Source organism: Aedes aegypti, chromosome 2 (assembly GCF_002204515.2).
Source record: "Aedes aegypti strain LVP_AGWG chromosome 2, AaegL5.0 Primary Assembly, whole genome shotgun sequence".
Taxonomy (NCBI): domain Eukaryota; kingdom Metazoa; phylum Arthropoda; class Insecta; order Diptera; family Culicidae; genus Aedes; species Aedes aegypti.
The window spans coordinates 179032471-179055011 of NC_035108.1; the positions used below are offsets into that span (position 1 = coordinate 179032471).

The 22541-nt window shown below is 37.7% G+C and overlaps 1 protein-coding gene across 1 annotated transcript in view; it reads right to left on the reverse strand.

Moving 5' to 3' along the window:
• The window catches only part of LOC5577266, a 93735-nt gene that overhangs the window by 26255 nt on the left and 44939 nt on the right, over positions 1 to 22541 (reverse strand). Inside the window, exon 3 of the mRNA XM_021843281.1 lies at positions 10508 to 10844. Coding sequence (XP_021698973.1) covers positions 10508 to 10844 — 337 coding nt within the window. The remainder of the gene's footprint in view (positions 1 to 10507; positions 10845 to 22541) is intronic.

Genomic DNA, 22541 nt, shown 5'->3' on the forward strand with positions numbered 1-22541 from the left:
ACCGTTTTTTGCATGTAAACCCATACTTTCTTCAGTTCCTCGACTGTCTTCACTAGCTTAGGTCGTTTAAAAAGGTGCTGCTACATAATCGCCTAGTACTTCTTGATGGGGCGGAGCTCCGGAGTGTTGGGAGGGTTGAACATTTTCGGCACGAAATTGACCTTATTGTCCGCATAACACTTCAGCACGTCCTTGGAGTAGTGGCATGAGGCCAAATCCGGCCAGAAGATTGTTGGGACGTTGTGGGCCTTCAGGAGAGGAAGCAGCCGCTTCTGGAGGCACTCTTCCATGTACACCTGTCCTTTCATCGTGTCCTGGGTCACGAAAGGTGCACTCCGTTTGCCGCACGTGCAGATGGCTTGCCAAACCGAATTTCTTCGCAAATTTGGACATCTTCTGAGTGCGAACATGCTCCGGAACGCTGAACTTATCCTTGGCCGTGAAAAACAGGTTGCCGGGGATCTGTTTGAAGTCGGCCTTCACTTTCGTCAGCAACTTCCTAGCACGGGTTTTTAGCCACATCCCGAACGGAGGCGTTCGGGTTTCGGTTGAAGGCCCCAACTACGCGGTTGTGATTTTTGGTGTTGGATGGAATACTTTTGCCTTCACTTCGGAAGCCCAGATCCGATCAATGGTCAATCGTTCTTCGATCCGCTTAATCACTCGCGATACCGTGGAATTCGCGATTCCCAACGTTTTAGCGATGGAACGATGCGAGATCCTTGTTCTCGTGATGAATGCGCAAGATTTTATCACGCACGAGCTGTTCTTTCGACTCCATTTCCGCGAGTTTTGATCACAGGACTTTAAAAATTGCAGGATGTAAATAATGCACAATAAACTAAATCCACCCAAATTCTCATTAAATTCTACCCAACGGTTAAAAAGTTAGAGCAATTTCATAGTGTGGCAATTTCATCGTGGACAACCTTACTATGATGATCGCCTCAAACGGCTTTCCAAGGCATTTGTTTCTACGACTCGATATTTCCTTGAGTCGAAGGTCCCTTCAGATATCGACTCATGGAGGTTTGACTGTATATGATGATTAGCGTGGTTCAAAATTAAAAAAATGAAGGTGCGTTCTCCCATATCTTTGTTACTACAGAAATAGTGTTCAGTGAAATTTTCAGCTTTCTGGTGGTGATTTAAAGGTGGCCCAAAGGCGATGTAGGTTCATATGGAAATTACCATGGAGAAATTTTCCAAACACGTTACCGTGAAGGCCCCATACTCTGCGCACTTGAGGCTTTTCATATTTCAAACAATTGTAATATATTGAAAACAAAACACAATATTCTGGAATTTTGGGAGCAAATACTTATTGATCGTATGTATAAGGAAAAAATATAAAAGCTTCACTAAGTAATGATTTTTATTGCAAATTTTGATTTTTTCTCAAAGGTGTCCGTGTTCCTAACTTTGCTCACTCATTTTTGCAATGTTCCTTATTCTGCGCATTTAGGTTCCTAACTCTGCGCACTCGATAAATTCTTTATAACAGTTGAAGTATTATACTAAAAACATTACTAGAATTTAAACACTGAATTAATCTTCATTTTCCTGCTTTATACGGCTTTACGTCCCCAGTGGAGCGTGGAATGTCTTCAACATAGAAGTTTACTAAGTGAAGTAAATTTTATCTATAATTCAATCCATGATAATTACTGTTACTGAATGCCATTAAGTGCAACTCTCAAAATAATCGAAATCATCAAATGATTTCCAAAACATGTATTTAACTTAGTTTTCTAAAATCTAAACAACTTACAAAAAGGGTAAAAGGGTGCGTTCACCCTTGGCATGTAGAGGAAAATTAGCTTTGACTGTTTATGTATTTTCACTAGAAAATATAAAAACCAAATTTTCTTTGGTTCGGTTCGGATCCGGGTTTAGTATTAAATAATCGTCTCGGATTCGGGACGGATCCGGGTTTGAAGAAAATAAACCTGGTTCTGGTTTGTTATATGTGAAACCCGAACATTTCTACTAAATACGAAGAATAGTTTGAGCGAAAGGGTATATCCATTATTAATGTATTGTTCATCACTCAATCGAGAAGTATTGCCACTCTGTATAAGCGTGACGTAATTAATGAATGATTCCTATTACAGATAATAACAGTACTTTATTGGCGTTTCTTACTCAATATTGACTCATGAAACTATACAAAAAATCAAAATTATTTTATTGCATGGTTAGGGAGTATTCAAAAATTACGTCCATCTTTCAGGGGAGGAGGAGTCTACGAAAATGTGACAATGCATGTAATAGGTACTGTAAAAATCACGACGGAGGATTGAGGGGACAGAGTGTAGAAATCCTTAAAATATGATGGACGTAATTTTTTAATCTTACCTTACTATGATGGTCCCCTCAAACAATTTTCCAAAGTATTTCTATTCCATATCTCGATGGTGTCGACAAGTCACGTGGTTCCCTTCAATATCGACCTCTGGAGGGTTGATTGTATGTTGAAAATAACGTTTTATAACTCGTCCCCTTAATGCTACAACTAGATAACTCGAAAATCAAAATTTTGAGATGTGCAACTTTGAAAGTATGACCGTTTAACAAGGTGATGGTTAATCGCAGAGATTATGATTGAAAAATAATCTTTAATTTGTATATTTTGAATCACACGCTTAAGACCTGTGGATATTTTGCAGATCTAATTAAGAAAAATGTTTTGACATATTGAAGTCAAAAATTTCAAATTTCGAGTTATCTAGTTGTAGCATCAAGGGGACGAACTGCTGCGCATAGTAAGGAACATAGTTGAAAAATGGTTCCTTACTATGCGCACTTAAGAAGAATAAGAAAATGAAGAGAAAATAAGTTGCACTTTACCAGTGATGATTGCTCGATACATAAACTAGTGCCTACATACTAAAAATATGAAATATGTTCTCTTTAATTTGCTTCAAATGACTTAAGTGATGATGTACTCCCTTAGCATTTTTGCTAACGGGCAGTCAATTTGGACGTTTTTCAATATTTTTAAAGGTATTTTATTTTTTATTAAAGTAATAAACGTAAATTTGTCAAGAAAATTCTTCGCGTACTTTTTTATTACTATTGTAGCAATACATCAACAAACAAATTTAAACAAAAAATAAGTATTTTACCAGATTTTGGAGAATTTAGGTAAAAGTGCGCAGAGTTAGGAGCTGCGCAGAGTTAGGGGCCCTCACGGTAGTACTGGAATGTTAATATAAACTTATCATCCCAAAGTAAAAACTAAATTTATAAACTAACGAAATCGGAGAAAATAGGAGCAGGATTTGAGCCTGCAGTGCCCATGTTTACATGATCGACGTAACCACCAGTATTTTAAATGCAGAGGAAATACGTTTTTGTGTTCCCTGCTGCATTCTCACGTCTGTTAAAAAAAATTCAGTAAAATAATATGTGCATTTGCTGAAGATTGAAATTCAAAAGTCGCATACACCATTTAACCCGACCAAACAGTCAGTTTGATGAACGAATAAATGGGAGAATTGACGTAAACACCTGGTAACTGTCATAATAATCTAGTTTATGCGTTAAACTATCCGAAGAAACACTAGGCAAACGTATGCTTGTTCGGATAAGTTGCTGTATCTGCTATGTCGATCCTTTAATAATTCAAATATTTTCGAAAAAACAAGTGCTGTTCGCATGCCCAATACTTGTTGTAGAGTAAGGTGGGGCAAAAGTTCGACCTTAGTGGTATAATCAAAGTTTCCAGGAAAACAATAGCAGTTAAAACAAAACAAATACCATACAGTGAACCTTCAACATATTGGCTATAATTTTGCTGAACAAACTTATGTCAAAATATTTACCCATTTTTAGTTATAACAGTTTCAAAATTGATTGTCTTATTCGAACTTTTGCCCCACCGGTGGGGCAAGAGTTCGAATCTAGTGTGGGGCAAAAGTTCGCTGGCTAAAACACAAAATATCGATCCTTTTATGACAGGCAAACTTTACACCAGCCGTAAACTTAAGTTTGACGAAAAATACACACTAAATTTTGATTAAAAAATTGCCCAAAACTGGATTAATTGTAATATACCCAAAAATAGCAGTTTTTCGCAAAACTAAGTGAAAATGTAAAATTTTAGTGACAGTTTTCACACGAGCAGACAAATTTAACTAAATTTGAAGATAATATGTGGATTTTAGGCAATTTGCAATTTTTTCCGTGATTTTATACATGGGTCGAACTTTTGCCCCGCTGATTCGAACTTTTGCCCCACAATGGGCCAAAAATTGTTTTCAAGCATTTATGCAAAAACTAATACACCTCAAAGCAACCTTATGATAGGCCAAGAAACGCCCTTACATAAAATATTGATAAAGATTTTATCTTCAATTGGTTCCATGCAACGAAAGTTTGACCAAAAATTACAATATTCACGTCGAAAAACAACAAATAGCCATAACTTTTCCAAATCTCAATCGATTTTTATGATATTTGGATTGAAAGTCTCTTACTTGAATAGCATTCGAACCACCAGGACATTTATAAGATTTGTTTTGAATTGAGCTAGAAATCTTAAAAAGAAACTCTTACCCCACTCGAACTTTTGCCCCACTTTACTCTATTGTTAGGTAAAAAATGCATCGCAATGAAAAAATGCATTTTGGTCATATTGACGCTTATGTCGACTGTGGCATGTGCATCTCACATGTTTGACATATCCCATATCCCATATAAATATGCGAATATGGGCAGTGCATGACTCAACTGGATAGCTGCCCTTTTATCGCTACAACTGTTTAGGCCCCAAATATTTACTATTTTGGGCCCAAACAGTTGTAGCGAAAAAAAGTGCAGCTATTTAATTGGACCATTCACTGTCATCGTTCGCTAACACAGTTTTGACAAGAAAATATAATTTGGGCAAATAACTTTACTTGTAAAATGTTCTGGTTCTAAAATTTTGCTGGAAAATAAAAAAAAAACATTTAAATGAATTAACGAACTGCTCCTAAAACAATGCAATGTGTAGCACAATAACATTTGCAGCACAGTCTTTCGAAAGGATAATGAACAAAAATAATTGAATTTTAACGGAATAATTTGCGGAATCATCGTTCCAAGGAATCAAGCCTAGCTAGTCTTCCCTAACCGAAATGTATAAAGCTTGGTTTATTCCAACTTCGCGTAGTTGTAGCTACGCAAGTAGAATATTTATTGTCATAACCCATAATTAAATTCGCACGTGATTGCTTTGCAACAACTTAACGTACGGAGAGTGATTATTGGTACTGAGATTGAATACGGAGAATAATATTTATCTAGAATTAAGCTTCTATCTCTGCGCAACAAATTTTCGGCATCTTTTTCTTGTTCAATTTGCCAATGGACCTTGGCCAGACGCCACCATTAGCCAAAAAGTCCACGTAGGTTTCAATGTTCCCACAATCCCGCTTTCACTATTATGCTCCAGAGCTTCATTTGGTCGATTTTCAATTAAATACCGCAACATACTTTCCTCGCGAGACAATGAATGATTTTACAGTGGAGGCCCTCAACTTTGAGAGTAAGCACTCTTGAGAGCGGTTGTGTTCATCATAAAGATCATTTTGCTGGACCTGAACCAAAAAAAAAAAAACAGTTGAATTTTCCCAGTGCACGCGAAAAAAAGGAAAGAGAAAGAAAGTCGTTAACTTAACTCTGTAAAAAGATGAATGGATTTAGCTGCAGCTAGATAAGCTCTAAAAGGTACGACAACTGCCCAGCGCACATTGCTTGCAACAGCGCTAGACGCAAATTAGATATTATAAATGACAATTGGGTGTATAGTCACAGCACAGACAAACAAACGTAATACAGACGAAATTTCCATCGACCACTCATTTAACAATCATATCTTTGCTTTGTTACAATTCTCACAACCAGAGGAGCGAGCATCGTTTTCTTCGTGTTTGACGTTTCACACTACTGTTATCTACCGTGATGAATCAATACCCGGACACTTGAGCAAGACGAAATGTTCAAACACTATTACTATTAAGTTTTATTCAGATTTAGTTGAAGTTCAATGTTACTACTAACAGTTTTACATAAGATCTAGGGAGTTAGGGGTGGTTCATTTATTACGTAACACCATTTTTGGGATTTTTCAACCCCCCTTTTCCCATGATAAGATTTTTTGTATGAAAATAAAAAATAAATTTTATGGCGCGTAAGAAATCTCAATCTGGTAGCCCTGAATGTCTATTGTATTCAATATTTTGATAGCTAAAAACTTAGCCCGATTAGTGAAAGTCTTTCACTAGGTGGGCTAAAGGTTTAGTGCCACGAACGAAAGTCGACTAAACATATTCCGTATGGGATGGAGAAAAAATAACAATTTTAGTTACTCGAATGTAGAGTTCCGCATTTCGGTGACCGTCTTGTCCCATAGTGCTGGGCTGGGAGGGAGAAACCAATACGAAATTTAAGGTGAGCCGAGATTCTGCTGTCACGAACTGTGAACCCAGATCAAAAACAATGGACAAACATGATAAAAGCGCGTAGTTGATTAAAACGTATTTTTGCGTTTTAAGGGATCGTTCAAATATTACGTAACGCATCAGAAGGAGGGAGGGGGTCTTACATAGTGTTACGGTCCATACAAAAATTTAAAATTTCCTATACAAAAGCTGTTACGTGGGGGAGGGAGGGGGTCTAAAATTGCCCAATTTTGCGTTACGTAATATTTGAATGAACCCTTATCAAATGTGACAAAAAATCGATTGAAAATCTATCCATGCTTATTCAAAAGTAATGTCACAATAGCACCTTTTATCCCGATTGAATATAAAGTGTTCAAATACGCATTATTTTACTTTTTCCAATAAAAATTAAATGTACAGAAAACTTTGGCCCCTTTTCCATGTTTGTCCAGAACGATCGAAGGAACACAACAAAAGAAAACTAGCGATTTTCATCAAGTCTGCCTTGATTGTCGTTGGCAAGCTGGAGCTTTCTTGCAGTTCGAAAAAGCTTGGTGTCATATTTCGTCTATTTCGTGTGTAATATCGGTGCCTCCCTCCCAGGTGCTGGGTAGTGCTTACGCTATTTTGGATATTTTTTTCAGAACGCCTATAACTTATACTTTCTGAAATTATTTTCTTTTCAAATGGCACAGTGCTTATAAGAAGATGCGAAGGCTAAATTGGTGGGTTTGATGAGCTTTTGAAAAAGTTAGAGAACAATTCTCGAAAACTTATTCATACAGACTCAAGTCAAAAAAGTATACAAACTTACTTTATCGATCCTACGTGTTAAGCAGGCGGAATTCTACACGTACGCTCTGTACCAACTCAACTTTTCACTTTTAGAACGTTTAATTTCCGGATTTACAAAACGACGAAAGTAACATTTTCAACTTTCGCAACCTAACCACTACTTTCGCCGCCCCGCTGTATGGAGAGACAAAGTGACTTAACCACGAATCAAAACAAAACACTACTTGAGCCGATTTTACACTGGTAGAAAAACGTCGAAAGTAACTGAATGAAACGGCTTATCATTTTCTTATAATTATTTTTGTGGCAAATAATAGAAACTACCTAGTTTTTGAACGTGAGCTGAGTGTATGCAAAATTTGAGCGAAGTACACGGCAAAAAAATGTTAAAAAGGTGATTCATTTTAAAACAGTTTTAGAAGATAGATTGTGATTTTTCCTAATTAATTTTCTCAAAACCGTATAAAAGTTACTTACGTCGATTTGAAAAAGTAATCGAGAATTTGCATAAGGTGGCAAGCTTGCCCCAAATTTCGCTGACTCACCCAACTGAGTATTTTTTCAAACTCAACTTACAATGCGCATATAAGCAAGGCGATGGAAGAGTTTAATTTGTGAGCAAAGTAAGGAACCTTGCTGGTGTGGTTGAGGAGGAGCCCTTTCACATATCAGAATACCGTTTTGACCCATATTCCGAACACTTAAGGCCAACAGTAATCTCAAATGCATCTGATGGGCATAAATTAGCTGATATTGTGAAAATTTTAATTTTTTCGCAAAGCCCAACTGTTAGCTGTTGGGTGTGTCGTTAAAAATATTTATTCAAACTTCTCTAGTATTGTTTTAACGCTAAAGTATGGAACAACGTTTTGATTCAAATCCCGAGCACTGATCTCATTCTGTCTCATATTTCGAACACCCTGATCCAAAACTCCGAACAGCGCGAATAAATCGTATTCAAATGAATAATTTCGCAAATAAATCTATCTGAGCTAGTTTAACTCGTCTCGAACTAGAGAATCATCACTATTTCCGATGTATAAAATAGATTGGAAGACGTTTAAATTGAATTGTAATTGATGCCATTTCCTGGAGATTTGATGACATATTTCAGCGAAACATTTCAATCAAATCGCTATACAAAAACCGAGTGTTCGGAATATGAGTCTGTTCGGAATTTGAGACAAAACGGTAGTCGACTCTTCACATCTCGATGTTCTACATGTTCTCTCCGTGTGTCGATATGCTCATAGAGCTTAGTGACATTTGAACATACGTAGACTAGCATACGCTCATCATACACAGTTTGTTTTTGTTTTCCTTAAAGAAACTTGCACACGCTTTCCAGACTCATCAAAATTCATATGGGAATATTACCCAATTTGAAAAATTTACACCCGGATTCTGGGTGTTTTTCGAGACAGAGTGCATATTGTTTTCCTCTAAGGTTCACAACTACTTCCACACTAGGGCACCCATACCATTGAACGTGATAACCACTATTGTCAAAGGTCACAATTTGGATGATATCATCAGATTATAGGGATCCAAACAATTTGCGAAGACGAAATTACGTCTGTTTGTTTTTCCTGGTAACGGAGTGGTTTTCAATCTAGTATTCAATAAAAATTGGTTCTATGCAGGGTTGGGAAAAAATCAGAAATTCACTCTACAGTAGCCAAATAAAGCCAATCACGGTCAGCGAAGCCAGTGAAACTCACGCCCATCGCTGCTGTAGGAAAAATGCCTTGAAAATTGCAAAACACCCGTTGCTAAGGGCAACCCAAAATTACTGTAGAAAAATGTTCTATTTCCAGCTGCATTTCCCGCATTAGGAGCCTTCAATGACACTCATGATTTAGAAAATTCGTGCACCCAACAGAGGCTACTTGATGAGATTCACGTTTTTGAACTACTGTACTGGGAGAGCCACGTGATTTTCGCGAAAATTCAAGCCTACTACTATTACCATTCCCAGCACTGGTTCTATGTCTCGATCTCTCCGCATCTCGATATCGAAGAGACCATCGAGATGTGGAGAGTCGACTGTATTGTATTTACTATATTCCACGGTGCTCATTTTGCCCCGAAACCTTTTTATCAGCCTTGCTTTCGAGCAACTTTATTATGCCATTTTCTGACAATTGGTGTGGTTTTTATTACCATGAATGAATACAGCAAGTTATACTAATATAAAACTTGAAAACTAGTCGAGGGAAGCTGAAAAGTATTGCCACATTATGATCTTAAAATAACAATTTTCTTATATGCCCATTCTGTCCTTAATCCCCCTATAATTATCGTACTTTTTTCGCTCAATATTACACTTTGTCGGACCTTCCACTCACGTCTCATTTTTTCACTGAAGACGATACGTATATGACGTACATACATGTAAATTGTGTTGAATTCATAATAAGATGTGAAAAAATGAAGTGTTAATTGCTTTTTCTGTGGTTGCCATATACACTGCCTTTGTTTAACATTTTATATTTATTTGAATGCTGACTCATTTAATCTTTTGAGAATATACTTTGGTCTACTTCAATAAACGATTCGTGTTTTTTTATATTTTGGTAGCAGTAACATAGACATATAACACATAATTTTGATTTGGAGTTACAATATGCACTTCCAGTGGGTAAGATCTATCATGCATCGATTAATTGCTAACAGGATTCTCACAAAGAGTAATTTTGTCACAGAAACATAGTAGGATTTCACAGAATGATAGTAATGACAATCACCGAATACTGGGTAATAGTATGCAAAATTGGCTTCAGCTATTCTTATTGAATTTTTTACAGAATTCTGAGTAGGACAAAATTCTTCAGATTCTAGATCAGGATTTTATAAAAATTTGAGAATGGGGTTCTGCGAAATATTAAGGACAATTTTCACAGAATCCTACGCTGGATTATCGTTAAATCCATAGCTTGAATCTTATATAAATCTTGTCAGGGTTTTTCAAACAACACTAGATGAGAATCTAAGCAAATTTTCTAATAGAAATCTGAGGATGATTCTTATATAATGCTGAGCATCAGCAACTATCTACTTACAGATTCATATGCGCATATGCTAATGTATTTCCTATACACCAAAACTAAAAATATTTAGATTTTCGAGCTATCAAAATTGATAACATGATTCAAATGGTACCGCATTTGATGGCGAAGTTGAGTATTGGAGGCATAAACAAATTACCATTTTTTTCGACAAAATTAAGATGTATACCTAACAATACATATAAAGTTTAATATGACGAAAAAAATACTCACTATATCGCGTTCGGACGTCTTCCTGCGCCACGTCATTGACATCACTGTAGGTTTGCATCAAGGTTTGCTGCATCACTTTTGGATCCAAAGTGGGCAGCTGGCTCATTCTCCCCCGCCGGGACGATCCGCTGGGATTCCAGTTGGAGAATGTCCGTGCTACCACATTGCTTGGGTATGGCGCATTGTTGGGTCCCAAGCAGTTCGGACTGTCCGTCAGAGCATTACCGGAGATGTACTTCAGACTTCCGCCGCTGGAACATTTCTCTGTCTGAAAGTTTGGCCAAAGGGACTGTGTTGCTCGTGTAATGTCTATATAGAACAGCAGTAACGTAAATATCTGAAATGATAAAACAAAAAAAAAAAGATTTAAGCATTCAATGTAATTGCTTCAAATACTTTAATTCAGTTTGAATTAATTATATGTCCATAGGCGTAAAAATCATCTGGTTTTCTACGAAATTACCTGCTTTGCCAAGAAAATTATTTTATGTTTAATATATTTAAAGATTGACAACAGCAGCATTAATACTTATTTAATAATTGCAGCATGATAAATGACTGGGAGAATTCTTGTAGTCAAGCAATCATTCAAAGGTTTCATAAATGATCTCTAATGGATCTTATAGAGAATCTTTCAAAAAAATGTTACAAAAATTGAAAGGTTTTTGCCAAGGGTCTTGTCAGCAGAAGTACCGTTTATTTTTCAATGAAGATTTCCCAGAATACCTTCAGAGATTCTTAACCCGTATAGCGTTTTTCTTAAAATTCCATGATATAGTGGCAACATTATACACACTCCGAAAAAATCATGTGATTTTACGTCTTTTGGATGCAAGCGAGCCAAATGACGTGAATTTGTGTCACATTTTAAATACGATGATGTCTGATTCGGGAAATGTCAATCATACCCGAGGAGGAAAGATTAATTCGCAATAACTTATGCGTAGCATATGTTGGTATCATACCATAATTAGGTATTGTTCAGTTGTCAAGAGCAAGTTGAACTTGTCCCGAAATAAAAACCAATTTTTTTTTCTAAGCTGTGCCTCAACAATGGTTTTATGCACGTTAGTTTGAAACTTATTAGAAATAATTTATAAAACTTAAATTCTTAGTTGGAATCAATCGGCATTGCAAGTTCGTTACGAAGAATTGAATAATTTCGTGGTTATGTGATAATAGTCCATAATTGATGGATTAACCATATATTCGATTATCCAACATCTACGTAATATATAGCGAAAGGGGAAATAAAAAAGAAATCACTTCTAATATATGCCTATTTAAGTAACAGATGTGCTTAACAAACACAAAAAGGTTTTATCTTGCATTTCCTGACTCGTTTTCTCATTTTTACACTTGATCCAATTATGAACGGTATAAAATCAATTTGAATCTGCTAATCTCGTCTAGCCACTTGCAAGATTATATGCACCTTTCTATGAATTTACACGCACATCCATCCTCGGCACGCTTCAAACTCTTGCGTATAACAAGTCCACTGCAGCTGCTCGTACGGGCCAATTCGACCGATTTCATCTCGCTGTTCGGTACAGCCTATATAAATGATGACACCGTTCATAAATTACGTAACCGTTTTGGTAAACGCACAGTTATTCAGCAAGACCACGTTTATGGTGGCGGGCTCGAATAGAAAAATAATCACAAATACTGCACAAGAATCATTTATTGTACGTGAAACGATTTAATACAACATTTGTAGGGTTTTCATGCAAAATGGTCTACTGGAAAAGGAAGCTTTAAGATAACTGAAAAAGTGCGCAATAAGTTGTAAATATAGGGGAGAGGAGGTTCTACCAACAATACAACCGCAGTGTTGCGGTCTATACAAAAAATCAAAGTTTCTACATTTCTGCTGCTTAATATTTGAATGATCCCTGATCGAGTTAGGGCGGTGCGCGGCTGGGCACCTTGAAACGGGCATTATCTGGGAAGACGGTTAAAGAACTGTGTAAAGCACACGACCAAAGACGGGGACGGTGGTAAACGATGATGACGATGTCGGCTTGTCTGTGTTTATGATATGCTTCAGCTTTCGAAAACAAAAAATCTCCAACTTCAAATATATAGGTCACTGGAATAAGAAGGCTTCATATAATGAGATGCAAAACAAGGCGGGAAAAGTAAACAGAAAAAGATACTAAACAAAACAGAACACAAAGAGTGGGCCCGGTAGGCGTATAAGAGGGGTTCGTTTCTTTGGATTCATCTATACTCCGAGTGAAATGAGAATGAAAGAATTAGATCATTCAACGAGAATGTGGCCAGCTAACTGTTCTGCTCCAGACTTACTTTAAAAGGTGGGTGTTATTCAGAAAGACGTGGGTGGTCGCTGGTGAGACACTCCAATGATTTTCATTTTTACTTTTGCGAAGCAAAAACAGACTGTGTGGCGTCTAAAAGTCATTTTTATGAAAGTTCAATAAAATTCGTAAACAGTTTTCGATATTGTAATAACATATATTTAAAATATTTTAGTTCTAATCAAGCATTTGCACATCAGGTTAGTTTGTGTTAGACGCTAAAGTAACTCTGCATTATATTTCATCATCAATATTTGTTCATTTTTTATTTCGTTATAACTATTGAATTACTGTGAAAAAAAAACTTACTTCAAAGAATTACCCTGCGGCATTTGTCTTGCGGTTTTTTTTTCATTGTTGATGCTTTCCATAACAAAAAAAAATACATGAAAAGTTTCACTCAAAAATTGTGTATAGTAGTCCAGAAAAAAAGATATACAAGCGCTTCAAAAAGAACTTTAGACCAGGGATCGTCAGCCTAATTTATATGCGGGTCACACGTGGGCCACAAGGCATAGCTGTTTTGAAGAAACTCTTAAAAATATCCTTATTTTATTACACCTAAATATTTTAGAGAAAACAAAATCGAGCATCTGAAGCTCATAGAGCTTGATAATCTCATGGCCTAATATAACTCAGTAAAGTCAAATATATGGAATCTAGGAAATTCGGAAATTTTCTGAAAGGTTGAACAAAACAAATAAAAATAAAAATCCCCCAGCAAATATAAGATCAAAACCTGTCTCCGGGGTCTCCCGAATTTGGATAACGTCCTCAGAGATTCTCAGAACTTAAAACCTTTTAGTTTTCAAAATTTTGTTTCTGATTAAAGAAATTATCGAGACTTGAAGAACCTTAGAGCTGTTAAAAATATATAATATAAAATCTGGTATTATGCGTAATATATGGGCCACATTACACTAACATCCACAACTGACTCACGGGATTGTACGACATTTCCCAGAAACCCATTCCCCAGAATGACATTCCTCAGAATGACATTCACCAGAATGGGACATTGCCCAGAAAAAAAATTATAAGAGATTTTTGGGCTATTAAAATCTAGGTAAATGGTAAATAATAAATAGTATTTGATCTTTCGACCTGGTTGCTTGCTCCTGAGGGGCCCAGTTAGCCGTAGCGGTAGACGTGCAGCTATTCAGCATTACCATGCTGAGGGTCGTGGGTTCGAATCCCGCTGGTCGAGGATCTTTTCGAAAAGGAAATTTTCTTGATTCCCAAGGCATAGAGTATCTTTATACTTGCCACACGATATACACATGCAAAAATGGTCAATCGACAAAGAAAGCTTTCAGTTAATAACTGTGGAAGTGCTCATAAGAACACTAATCTGAGAAGCAAGCTTTGTCCCAGTTGGGACATAACGCCAGAAAGAAGAAGCTTGCTCCTGCGGGGGGCGGGCGACGAGGGCAGGATCAAAAATGTCGCGCGTCGTTCGCGTACCACGGTAGAATAGAATCGCGTTTTGCGTTAGCCGGCATCCATTTATTACGGTACGCTAAAATTGGAAATTTTTGACCCCCTCCCCCCTCCGTAACGCTTTTGTATGGAAATTTTAAAAATTGTTTATGAGTCGTAACGCTTGGGCCTACCCCCCCCCCCCCTTGAGCGTTACGTAATTTGTGGATGCCGCCTTAGTAGTGTTTGATCCTTTGATCTGCTCCTGTGGGGCGAGCGACGAACACTTGTTCGACGTTCAATGCTTTTATCGAGTAATATCGCGAATCCGGTTAGGCGCATTCATTTCAAATTATATATTTACCGTTAACCAAAACGAATCCTTTACCCAAACTTTTCCGATTTCCAATGCTACTGATCCCGAGTAGTGTCTGTTGGTTCCCTGTGTAAGTACAGCTTTTCTTGCAATAAAGGAAGATCCAAATATGACGTCCATCGTTTTTCAGGATTTCTAGACCCCCCCTCACCCCTCTGTCACGCTTTTCCAATACCTAATACATGCACTGTCACACTTTCTTAGAAAAAAATTAATTCCATCAATTTATTTAGTGAATTTAAAGAGTATTATACTAATACAAAAAACATTTTGAAAAAAAAAATCAATAAGAAAGAACAGTCAATTTCAAAAGAATAATAATAACTATGAAAACAAAACAAATATTTTTTCAAATTGGGTCAAGTTTGATAATTAAACATAGTATGACATATGTAAGAGCAGCTTATCTTAAACAGTTTTGGTACTTTTTCCCAGAATGTCGTTTCCCCGAACGTCAGTTTCTCCAGAAAATTTTATCTCTCATAATTGTCATAGCTTTTTGTGTTTCAAGGTGGTGAACGAACCGGTCATCTAATATGCACCCTTCTTTACTTGATAGGTGATTCTTCCGAGTTTCACCGTCCTCGGCATTTTTGGCAAGATGTGTTTAGTCTAGAATGACCTTATAATCTATCAAATTTTATTCTTTTGATTGCTTATCATTCTTGCTAGTTCAGCACCCAGTCCCTAAAGTATATTCTTGTACCTGTTTAAACTGCATCGCTTTTCAAGGAAACGGATTATTTGGGGAAATCGCTGTCGGTGAAATTTGGGGAAAAATGTTAAACAGTATTTCCCCTTCAGATTTTGATCGGGTCTAGCCATGAATATATTTTTAATTTTCAAGAACTCCTCAATCCCTCTGCGTGATCTTTTGTCCACTCAAACGATTTGAAATTTATATGGGCCGTAGTATTTGGCAAAAACCTTCCCACCCTCATATATGGTTTATGAGCGGCCCCTTAGATGGTTTGCCTGAGACAAAGGAAGCAAACACTCGTCATTTAAAAGCTTTTTTAGTCTCTACTTGTATTCACTTGAGATCCATAAAGATGATTTTGACGAAATAATATTTTGGTGAATTGATGTCGATGTCTGGGATTCGAAGCGTCTGGGAATTCGAATCAACTCGGTAAGTAGTTTTTTTTTCCACGACAAAACACTAAATAAAACCAAATTTATTTCTTCCCGCTCTTTAAAAATGTATAAAAACGATTCTGGGGAATGTCCTATTCTGGGGAATTGTTTTCTGGGGAATGGATTTCTGGGGAATGTCTCATTCTGGGGAAGATTGTACGACATTTCCCAGAAACCCATATCCCAGAATGACATTCCCCAGAATAGGACGTTCCCCAGAATAGGACGTGCCCCAGAAAGCCATTCCCCAGATACTAGGATTGCTAAAATCCAGGTAGATGAACACTGATAGTATAGGGGAAGAGCACCAATTTTCAACCTAGCATTAGTTTTCGACCCATCCAGACGATGTTGGCCTACTATGCGTCCCCTAAAACAGCATTGAACTGGAACTAATACATGATGATAATAATGTCCATTCTTATACGGAAAAAATCAACTTGAAAAATCTCTAGTTATTTACACCCAAATTGGTTCATTTGGATCCCCAGAATCTACTCTGAAATTTAGAGTGGAATCCATCAACTCAAACTCGTTAAGCCCCTCCTTAAAGTTCTCTTAGAACCCTTCCTTAAATGGACGCTGCCTTAGAGGAATCCATCCGCTCAAATTTTTACAGTAGCTTCTTGGACCTCCAAAAGCTAAACAAATTTAGAGGATGTAACTCAAGATTTTTGTAGTCTGGTCAATATGGGCCACCCTACAAACTTTTATATTTTGAAGCCTCTACGTTTTGTTGAAATCTTTTAAAGAACTTTATAAAAGAGAAACTGACTTCTCTTGTGTAATTCGGTTCTATTATTACTAATAAGACAAAGACAATAAACCTAGGAAGAACAGTCAATGTTCAAAAGAAGGGAGAATATGCTATGAAAGCATCAAAACAAGTTTTGTATTCAGAATATAAAGAACAAGCATTTTTTTTAAAGAAGACAGAATAATCTATGAAAACAACAAAATACTAAATTTTTCCCACAGCTTGGACCACATTTAATAATAAAACATGGTATAACGTATGTAAGAATAGCGTTTTCTGCCTACGATTTTGGTTAGTGCGTCAGAGTACATTAGGGACTGTCTATGTGGTATTTTTTTTTTCAAGGCACCCCAGTGGTTTTTGTACACCCCTAGTGGTTTTCGGTACACACAACGACATATATAAAATACAAATGCGATTCTCAAAGCATTTCAAGGAGAAGAATGTTCTATATAAGATATTTGCAGGCTGAATATTGTGCAATACCTTTGACAGATATCAAGTATATTTTCCATGGTTCAAGTTGCTAAGAAAATTATTCCTATGATGACTTGATTGAAGACAATTATCAGTATGAAACTAATTTCAAGATAATTGTACCATAGTACGCTGAGACGAGACTCGCGAAGACAGTCTTCTTTTTCTGTGATTGCTGAGTTTTTTTTCTTATTCCACTTTATGTTTATACCAATTATGCGCATGCTGTTCAAATCCTCACATGAACCTCTCAGCAAAATATGATTGAGTTTGCAACACATCGAATTATAAATAGCCGTTTGAATGAAATTTCATGCCAGCAAACGTAGCATACATTTGAAATAATTAATCTTCTGCTTAGATTTATCATCAACTTTGGAAAAAACTGCTCCGCCGACTGAGGGTTTTAATAACAGTTTACTTTGAACACAATACTTTTCACTTTTTCAGCCATAAAAACGGTGGGCTGCATTTAACGTTTCGTGAGAGGGGAATCTGGGCTGCATATGACGTTGATATTTTTCCTCTTAGCGAGTCTCTGTCAGATAGTACATATACTACCAGCTGTTTGGGCACGTCAGGAGTTAATCATCAATATTAACCTCCTTTCCCCGAGCAGCCTAGATAGCCGCGTAGTGTCGGTAGCGGTTGTTTCAACTGGCTAAGAATTAACACTATGGACTGCCTGTTCCGGTGGTAAAATTCCACCTCACAGGTGACCCCAAATTTATGGTGTGATGCGTACCGTGCCTAGAAATGAATGGTTAGGGGGGTCTAAATAAAACATAACCTCTAACGGAGCCTGTGGGGTACCAGGACGCCCTCCACAGTATTGAGTCCTTCCTGTGCTACCCGGAGCAATCGTGCCGGTGACCTTGTGTTTCTCCGAGATAATCGGCTGCCCTTCTTCAGTCTCTATCCTGAGGCTTGATAAGGGTGGGATTATGAATATGTTGACATTTAATTTAAATTATCACCTACATGGATTCGCATTATGCGTTTTACACAGTGTATTCTGTGCTCTTTCGCCTTTGGCGACTTTAAATAGATACCGATCTGTTTTTTTCGTTGCTGGTCTTTTTCTTGCTGAGATTGCAAATAGCTTTATCCTGCCTAGTTTGGGTAGTGGCTACGGTTAGGTTAGCTCAGATCAATCTTCAGCATAAAAGAACAGCAACGATCAATCTTTGCAGACTCATGCAAAATGGTGCAGCCCAAGTGGCGCTAGTTCAAGAACCCTACTTTCGTAGAGGGAACTTCTATCTATCTATCTATCTTCTAACCTTGTGGACCCCACTTTTTGCTAATTTCAGCAAACTTGAAATGGCAAACTCGCGCTCCATGCCCCATGCATGCGTGCTCGTTAATAAAGCAATCGTTGCTACACTCATTTCTGAGTTAACTACCAAAGATGTATGTGCTGTCACAATCAATGTTTCTGTTGGTGACCTCAACAGGAAATACGTCTATTGTTCGGTATATTTACCACATGATGAACCATCCCCAACGGATGACTTCAAACGAGTTGTCGTACACTGCGTAACAAAAGGCCTTCCGTTGATTGTGGGCAGTGATGCCAATGCTCATCACATCATCGGGGGCAGCTCAGCTCTCCGTCCATTGAAAATCCAAGTGATCTGGATGATGCCGTTGATACTACAACATCCTACATTATGGAAACTACTGAATCGATTCAATAGACTTAATAGTTTCCCTCCTTTCAAATCTCCAGGAGCGAATGGGATTTATCCTGTTCTGCTCCAAAAGGGATTTGAGTTTATCAAACATATTTAAAAAAAAGCTACTTGTAAGCAGTTTTACTACCGGGTACATTCCCAGATCCTGACGTGATATTACTGTAAAGTTTATCCCGAAAGGAGGACGTGCGTCGTATGAAGAAGCGAAGAGTTTTAGACCAATCAGTCTGACCCTTTTCTTCTGAAATGTCTGGAACGCATTATCGATCATCACATCCGTGATGTTTATTTGGCAAATATGCCTCTTCATGTGAATCAACAGGCTTACCAATCTGGAAAGTCCACTATGCCTCTTTTACACAAAGTTGTATACGATATCGAGAAAGCATTCGCTCAGAAGCAATCCTGCTTGGGTGTTTTCTTGGATATTGAGGGTGCCTTTGATAACGTGTCTTTCGATGCCATATTGGAAGCCGCACGAAACCATGGGCTACCTACAATGATTACCAATTGGATTCATCAAATGCTCAAAAACCGACATCTCTTCTCGACATTGCATCAAGCAGCGATTCGAAAATTGAGTGTTTGTGCGGATGCCCCCAAGTGGGAGTCTTGTCTCCACTTTTGTGGAATCTCGTAGCAGATACGCTATTGAGGCAACTCAATAATTGCGGTTTTCCAACTTATGGATTTGTCGACGACTATCTAGCTCTGACAGTTGGTATGTGCATAAGCACCTTATTCGACCGGATGCAAACTGCTCTTCAGGTAGTCGAGAGTTGGTGTCGCCAATATGGCCTTTCGGTTAACCCGAATAAAACATCTATTGTTCTTTTTACGGAAAGACGAAACCGCGATGGAATTCGACCTTTACGTCTTTTTGGTACTAAGATTAATGTGACTGATCAAGTAAAGTATGTCGGAGTCATTCTAGATTCTAAACTTTCATGGACACCTCACATTGATTTCAGAGTCAAAAAAAACTTGCATGGCCTAATATACCCAAATATATCAAAGGGATTTACACAACAATTGTTCGACCAATACTGGCATATGGATGTTTTGTGTGGTGGCAAAAGGGCGAAGTGAGAACAATCCAATCAAAATTGGGCCATTTCCAAAAGATGTGCTTGATGGCGATGTCTGGTGCGTTCCCTACAACTCCCACAGCAGCGCTTGAGGCCATTTTCGACGTTGCGCCACTACACATATTATCTTAAACAAGAAGCACTTTCTTGCTCTTACCGTTTATGGGTACTGGATCTAATGGAGAAAAATCCAGTGAATCGTAGATCTACACACACTTCGTTGTTTCCACTTTTGGTGAATTGGGACAAAATGGCCCTTGCTCCAAGTGATCTCACAATTGCTTGTCACTTTCCTTACAGGATATTTACCACACAATTCCCTTCACGGGAAGAGTGGACGTCTGGCTACTTGGAAAGAAGTATGTCAAACAATATAGTATGTTACACTGATGGCACCCTTCTTGAAGGTAGAGCTGGTGCAGGAGTATATTCTCGTGAGCTAAGGCTGAATCAGATTTACTCACTTGGTAGAAACTGCACCGTTTTTCAGGCGGAAATATTTGCTCTTATGTGTGGGGTGCAATCAGCACTTCAACAGCGCGTAATGGGTAAAGTACTTCTGTTCAGATAGTCAGACTGCTATAAGAGCTCTCGCTTCGGCCAACTCAAGGTCGAAGCTTGTTATCGCATGTCGAACTCAAATTGAGAAACTGAATTCAGTCAACTCTGTAAACCTTGTATGGGTACCTGGCCATTCTTCCATCGCTGGAAAAGAATTAGCTGATGAGCTAGCTCGCAATGGAGCATCGCATGACTTCATCGGCCCTGAGCCGACTATTCCAATTTCAAAGTGCTGGGTGAAGCTTCAGATAAACTCTTGGGCGGCAACTCAGCACAAGCAATATTGGAATAATTTGGAGTCGTGTCGTCAAACAAAATTGTATATTACTGAGCCATCTCCAAGGGTGGCGAAGTATTTAACAAATCTGTCAAAGCAGAATTGCAGTCTCTTGGTCAGAGCGTTGACAGGCCACTGTCGACTCAACTATCACATGGCAAATATTCAGCGTGCTGACTCATTTGTGTGTGATAGTTGTGACTCCGATTATGGAACTTCGTATCACCTGATATGTGACTGTCCAGTTTTTTCGCAAATGCGATTCCAATTACTTGGTAAACACATATTAAGTGAAATTGAATTCAGAAGCCTGAATCTTCAGGACATTCTGCTATTCTTAACCCACTGTGGTAATGAGCTACAGGCTCTCTTTACGCTCATGCGTTTTGCAGTGCCCTTTTAAGGGCGCTGTTCGAACCCATTGTGGTATGAAGCTACGTACTCTCATTTCGCTTATGCGATCTTCCCTCTTCAAGGGACTCCATTCCTATTTCCTCCCATCTTTCCCTTCCCTTTCCTCTCCCATCGGGTAGATGATGAAATAGGCTCAAATATGGCGATGGTACAAATCTCTCAACTGGTGGGGAACGTGCCTTTAGAGCCGGCCTTCTGATACCTGATACCTGATTGAAGACAATTATCAGTATGAAACTAATTTCAATATAATTATACCATAGTATGTATACTATCAGTGTGTCATGTCATAAGTATAAAATTAATGAATAAAGAATTATTGAACAAAATAAAAACTGAAACGAACTATCTAATGCAAAGCTGACAATGGATTACAAGACAGCATTCGAGGCATTGCATAAATCTAGACTAAAATGAGACAAGAAACGCAAACACTCAACTTTTAAACGGTATTTTTGGACTCAACTCAGATTTTTTGTTTGCTTAGGATCCATAATAGTGAATTGACAAACTAATATTTGTTGGATCAATTAAGGCAAATCATTTTGAACGAAAATTCAAAAGAAAAACTGAATAAACCAAAAGGTATTTATTTTTTCGTATCTTGAAAATGAACAAAAACGGGGAATGGCATTATGGGGAATGGATTCCTGGGGAATGACCCATTCTGGGGAATGTCGTTCTGGGGTTTGACTTTCTGGGAAATGCCCTACAACCTAAAGTGAATATTCGACTATTTTAATTAGTAGGACATTTTTAGCCTAAAGGAGGTTGAGAGGACACATGACCAAAAACAAGGACATATCATCCCAAGGAACAAGTGGTAGAGTAATTCAGGGCAGTGAATATTTTTCAGCACACGAGACAGAAACACTGACTATTCACAGTTAGTTTTAAACACACGCAATTTCATCAAATTAATACAAAGTTATAAATAAAGTTTTGTTTTGAATCGTTTTGATCTAATATTAAAAACACGTTCAATAAGAATTTTTGATAATAAAAATTAAAAAAAATCTAAGAAACTCTAGTAATTCTTTGAAGATTGTAGGAAGCATTTGATTTGGCGAAAAAAAACTAGTACATTTAGTAGGAGATGTTTTAGTTCTTACCTCGGCTTTGGGCAAAAGTTCGTAGCTGCCGTGGGAAAAATGTGCGCACTATATTTTAAAAGCAAACCAATAAAAATGCGTTATGACAGTGAATTGAAACTGATTTTTTAAGGGGTTGAAAAACAGCCTATGTCTCTTTAGGGATGAAATGTCTATTTCTTTTTGACGTTTCGTGGTCAGGGAAAGTAAGTGAGTTCAAAAAGAGCTACCTCATACAATTTGCAAGTCTTAACCTTGCCGTTTCGAACTTTTGCCCTCACTATGGGGTAATGGGGCAAAAGTTAGCATTTGACTTTTAATAATGATTGTAAATGTTTTCAGTTCAATAGACATCTTATGAGACAAGTTAGGTATAAACCTTTGCCCCGCATTACTCTAAGCCTACTGGTAGGAGA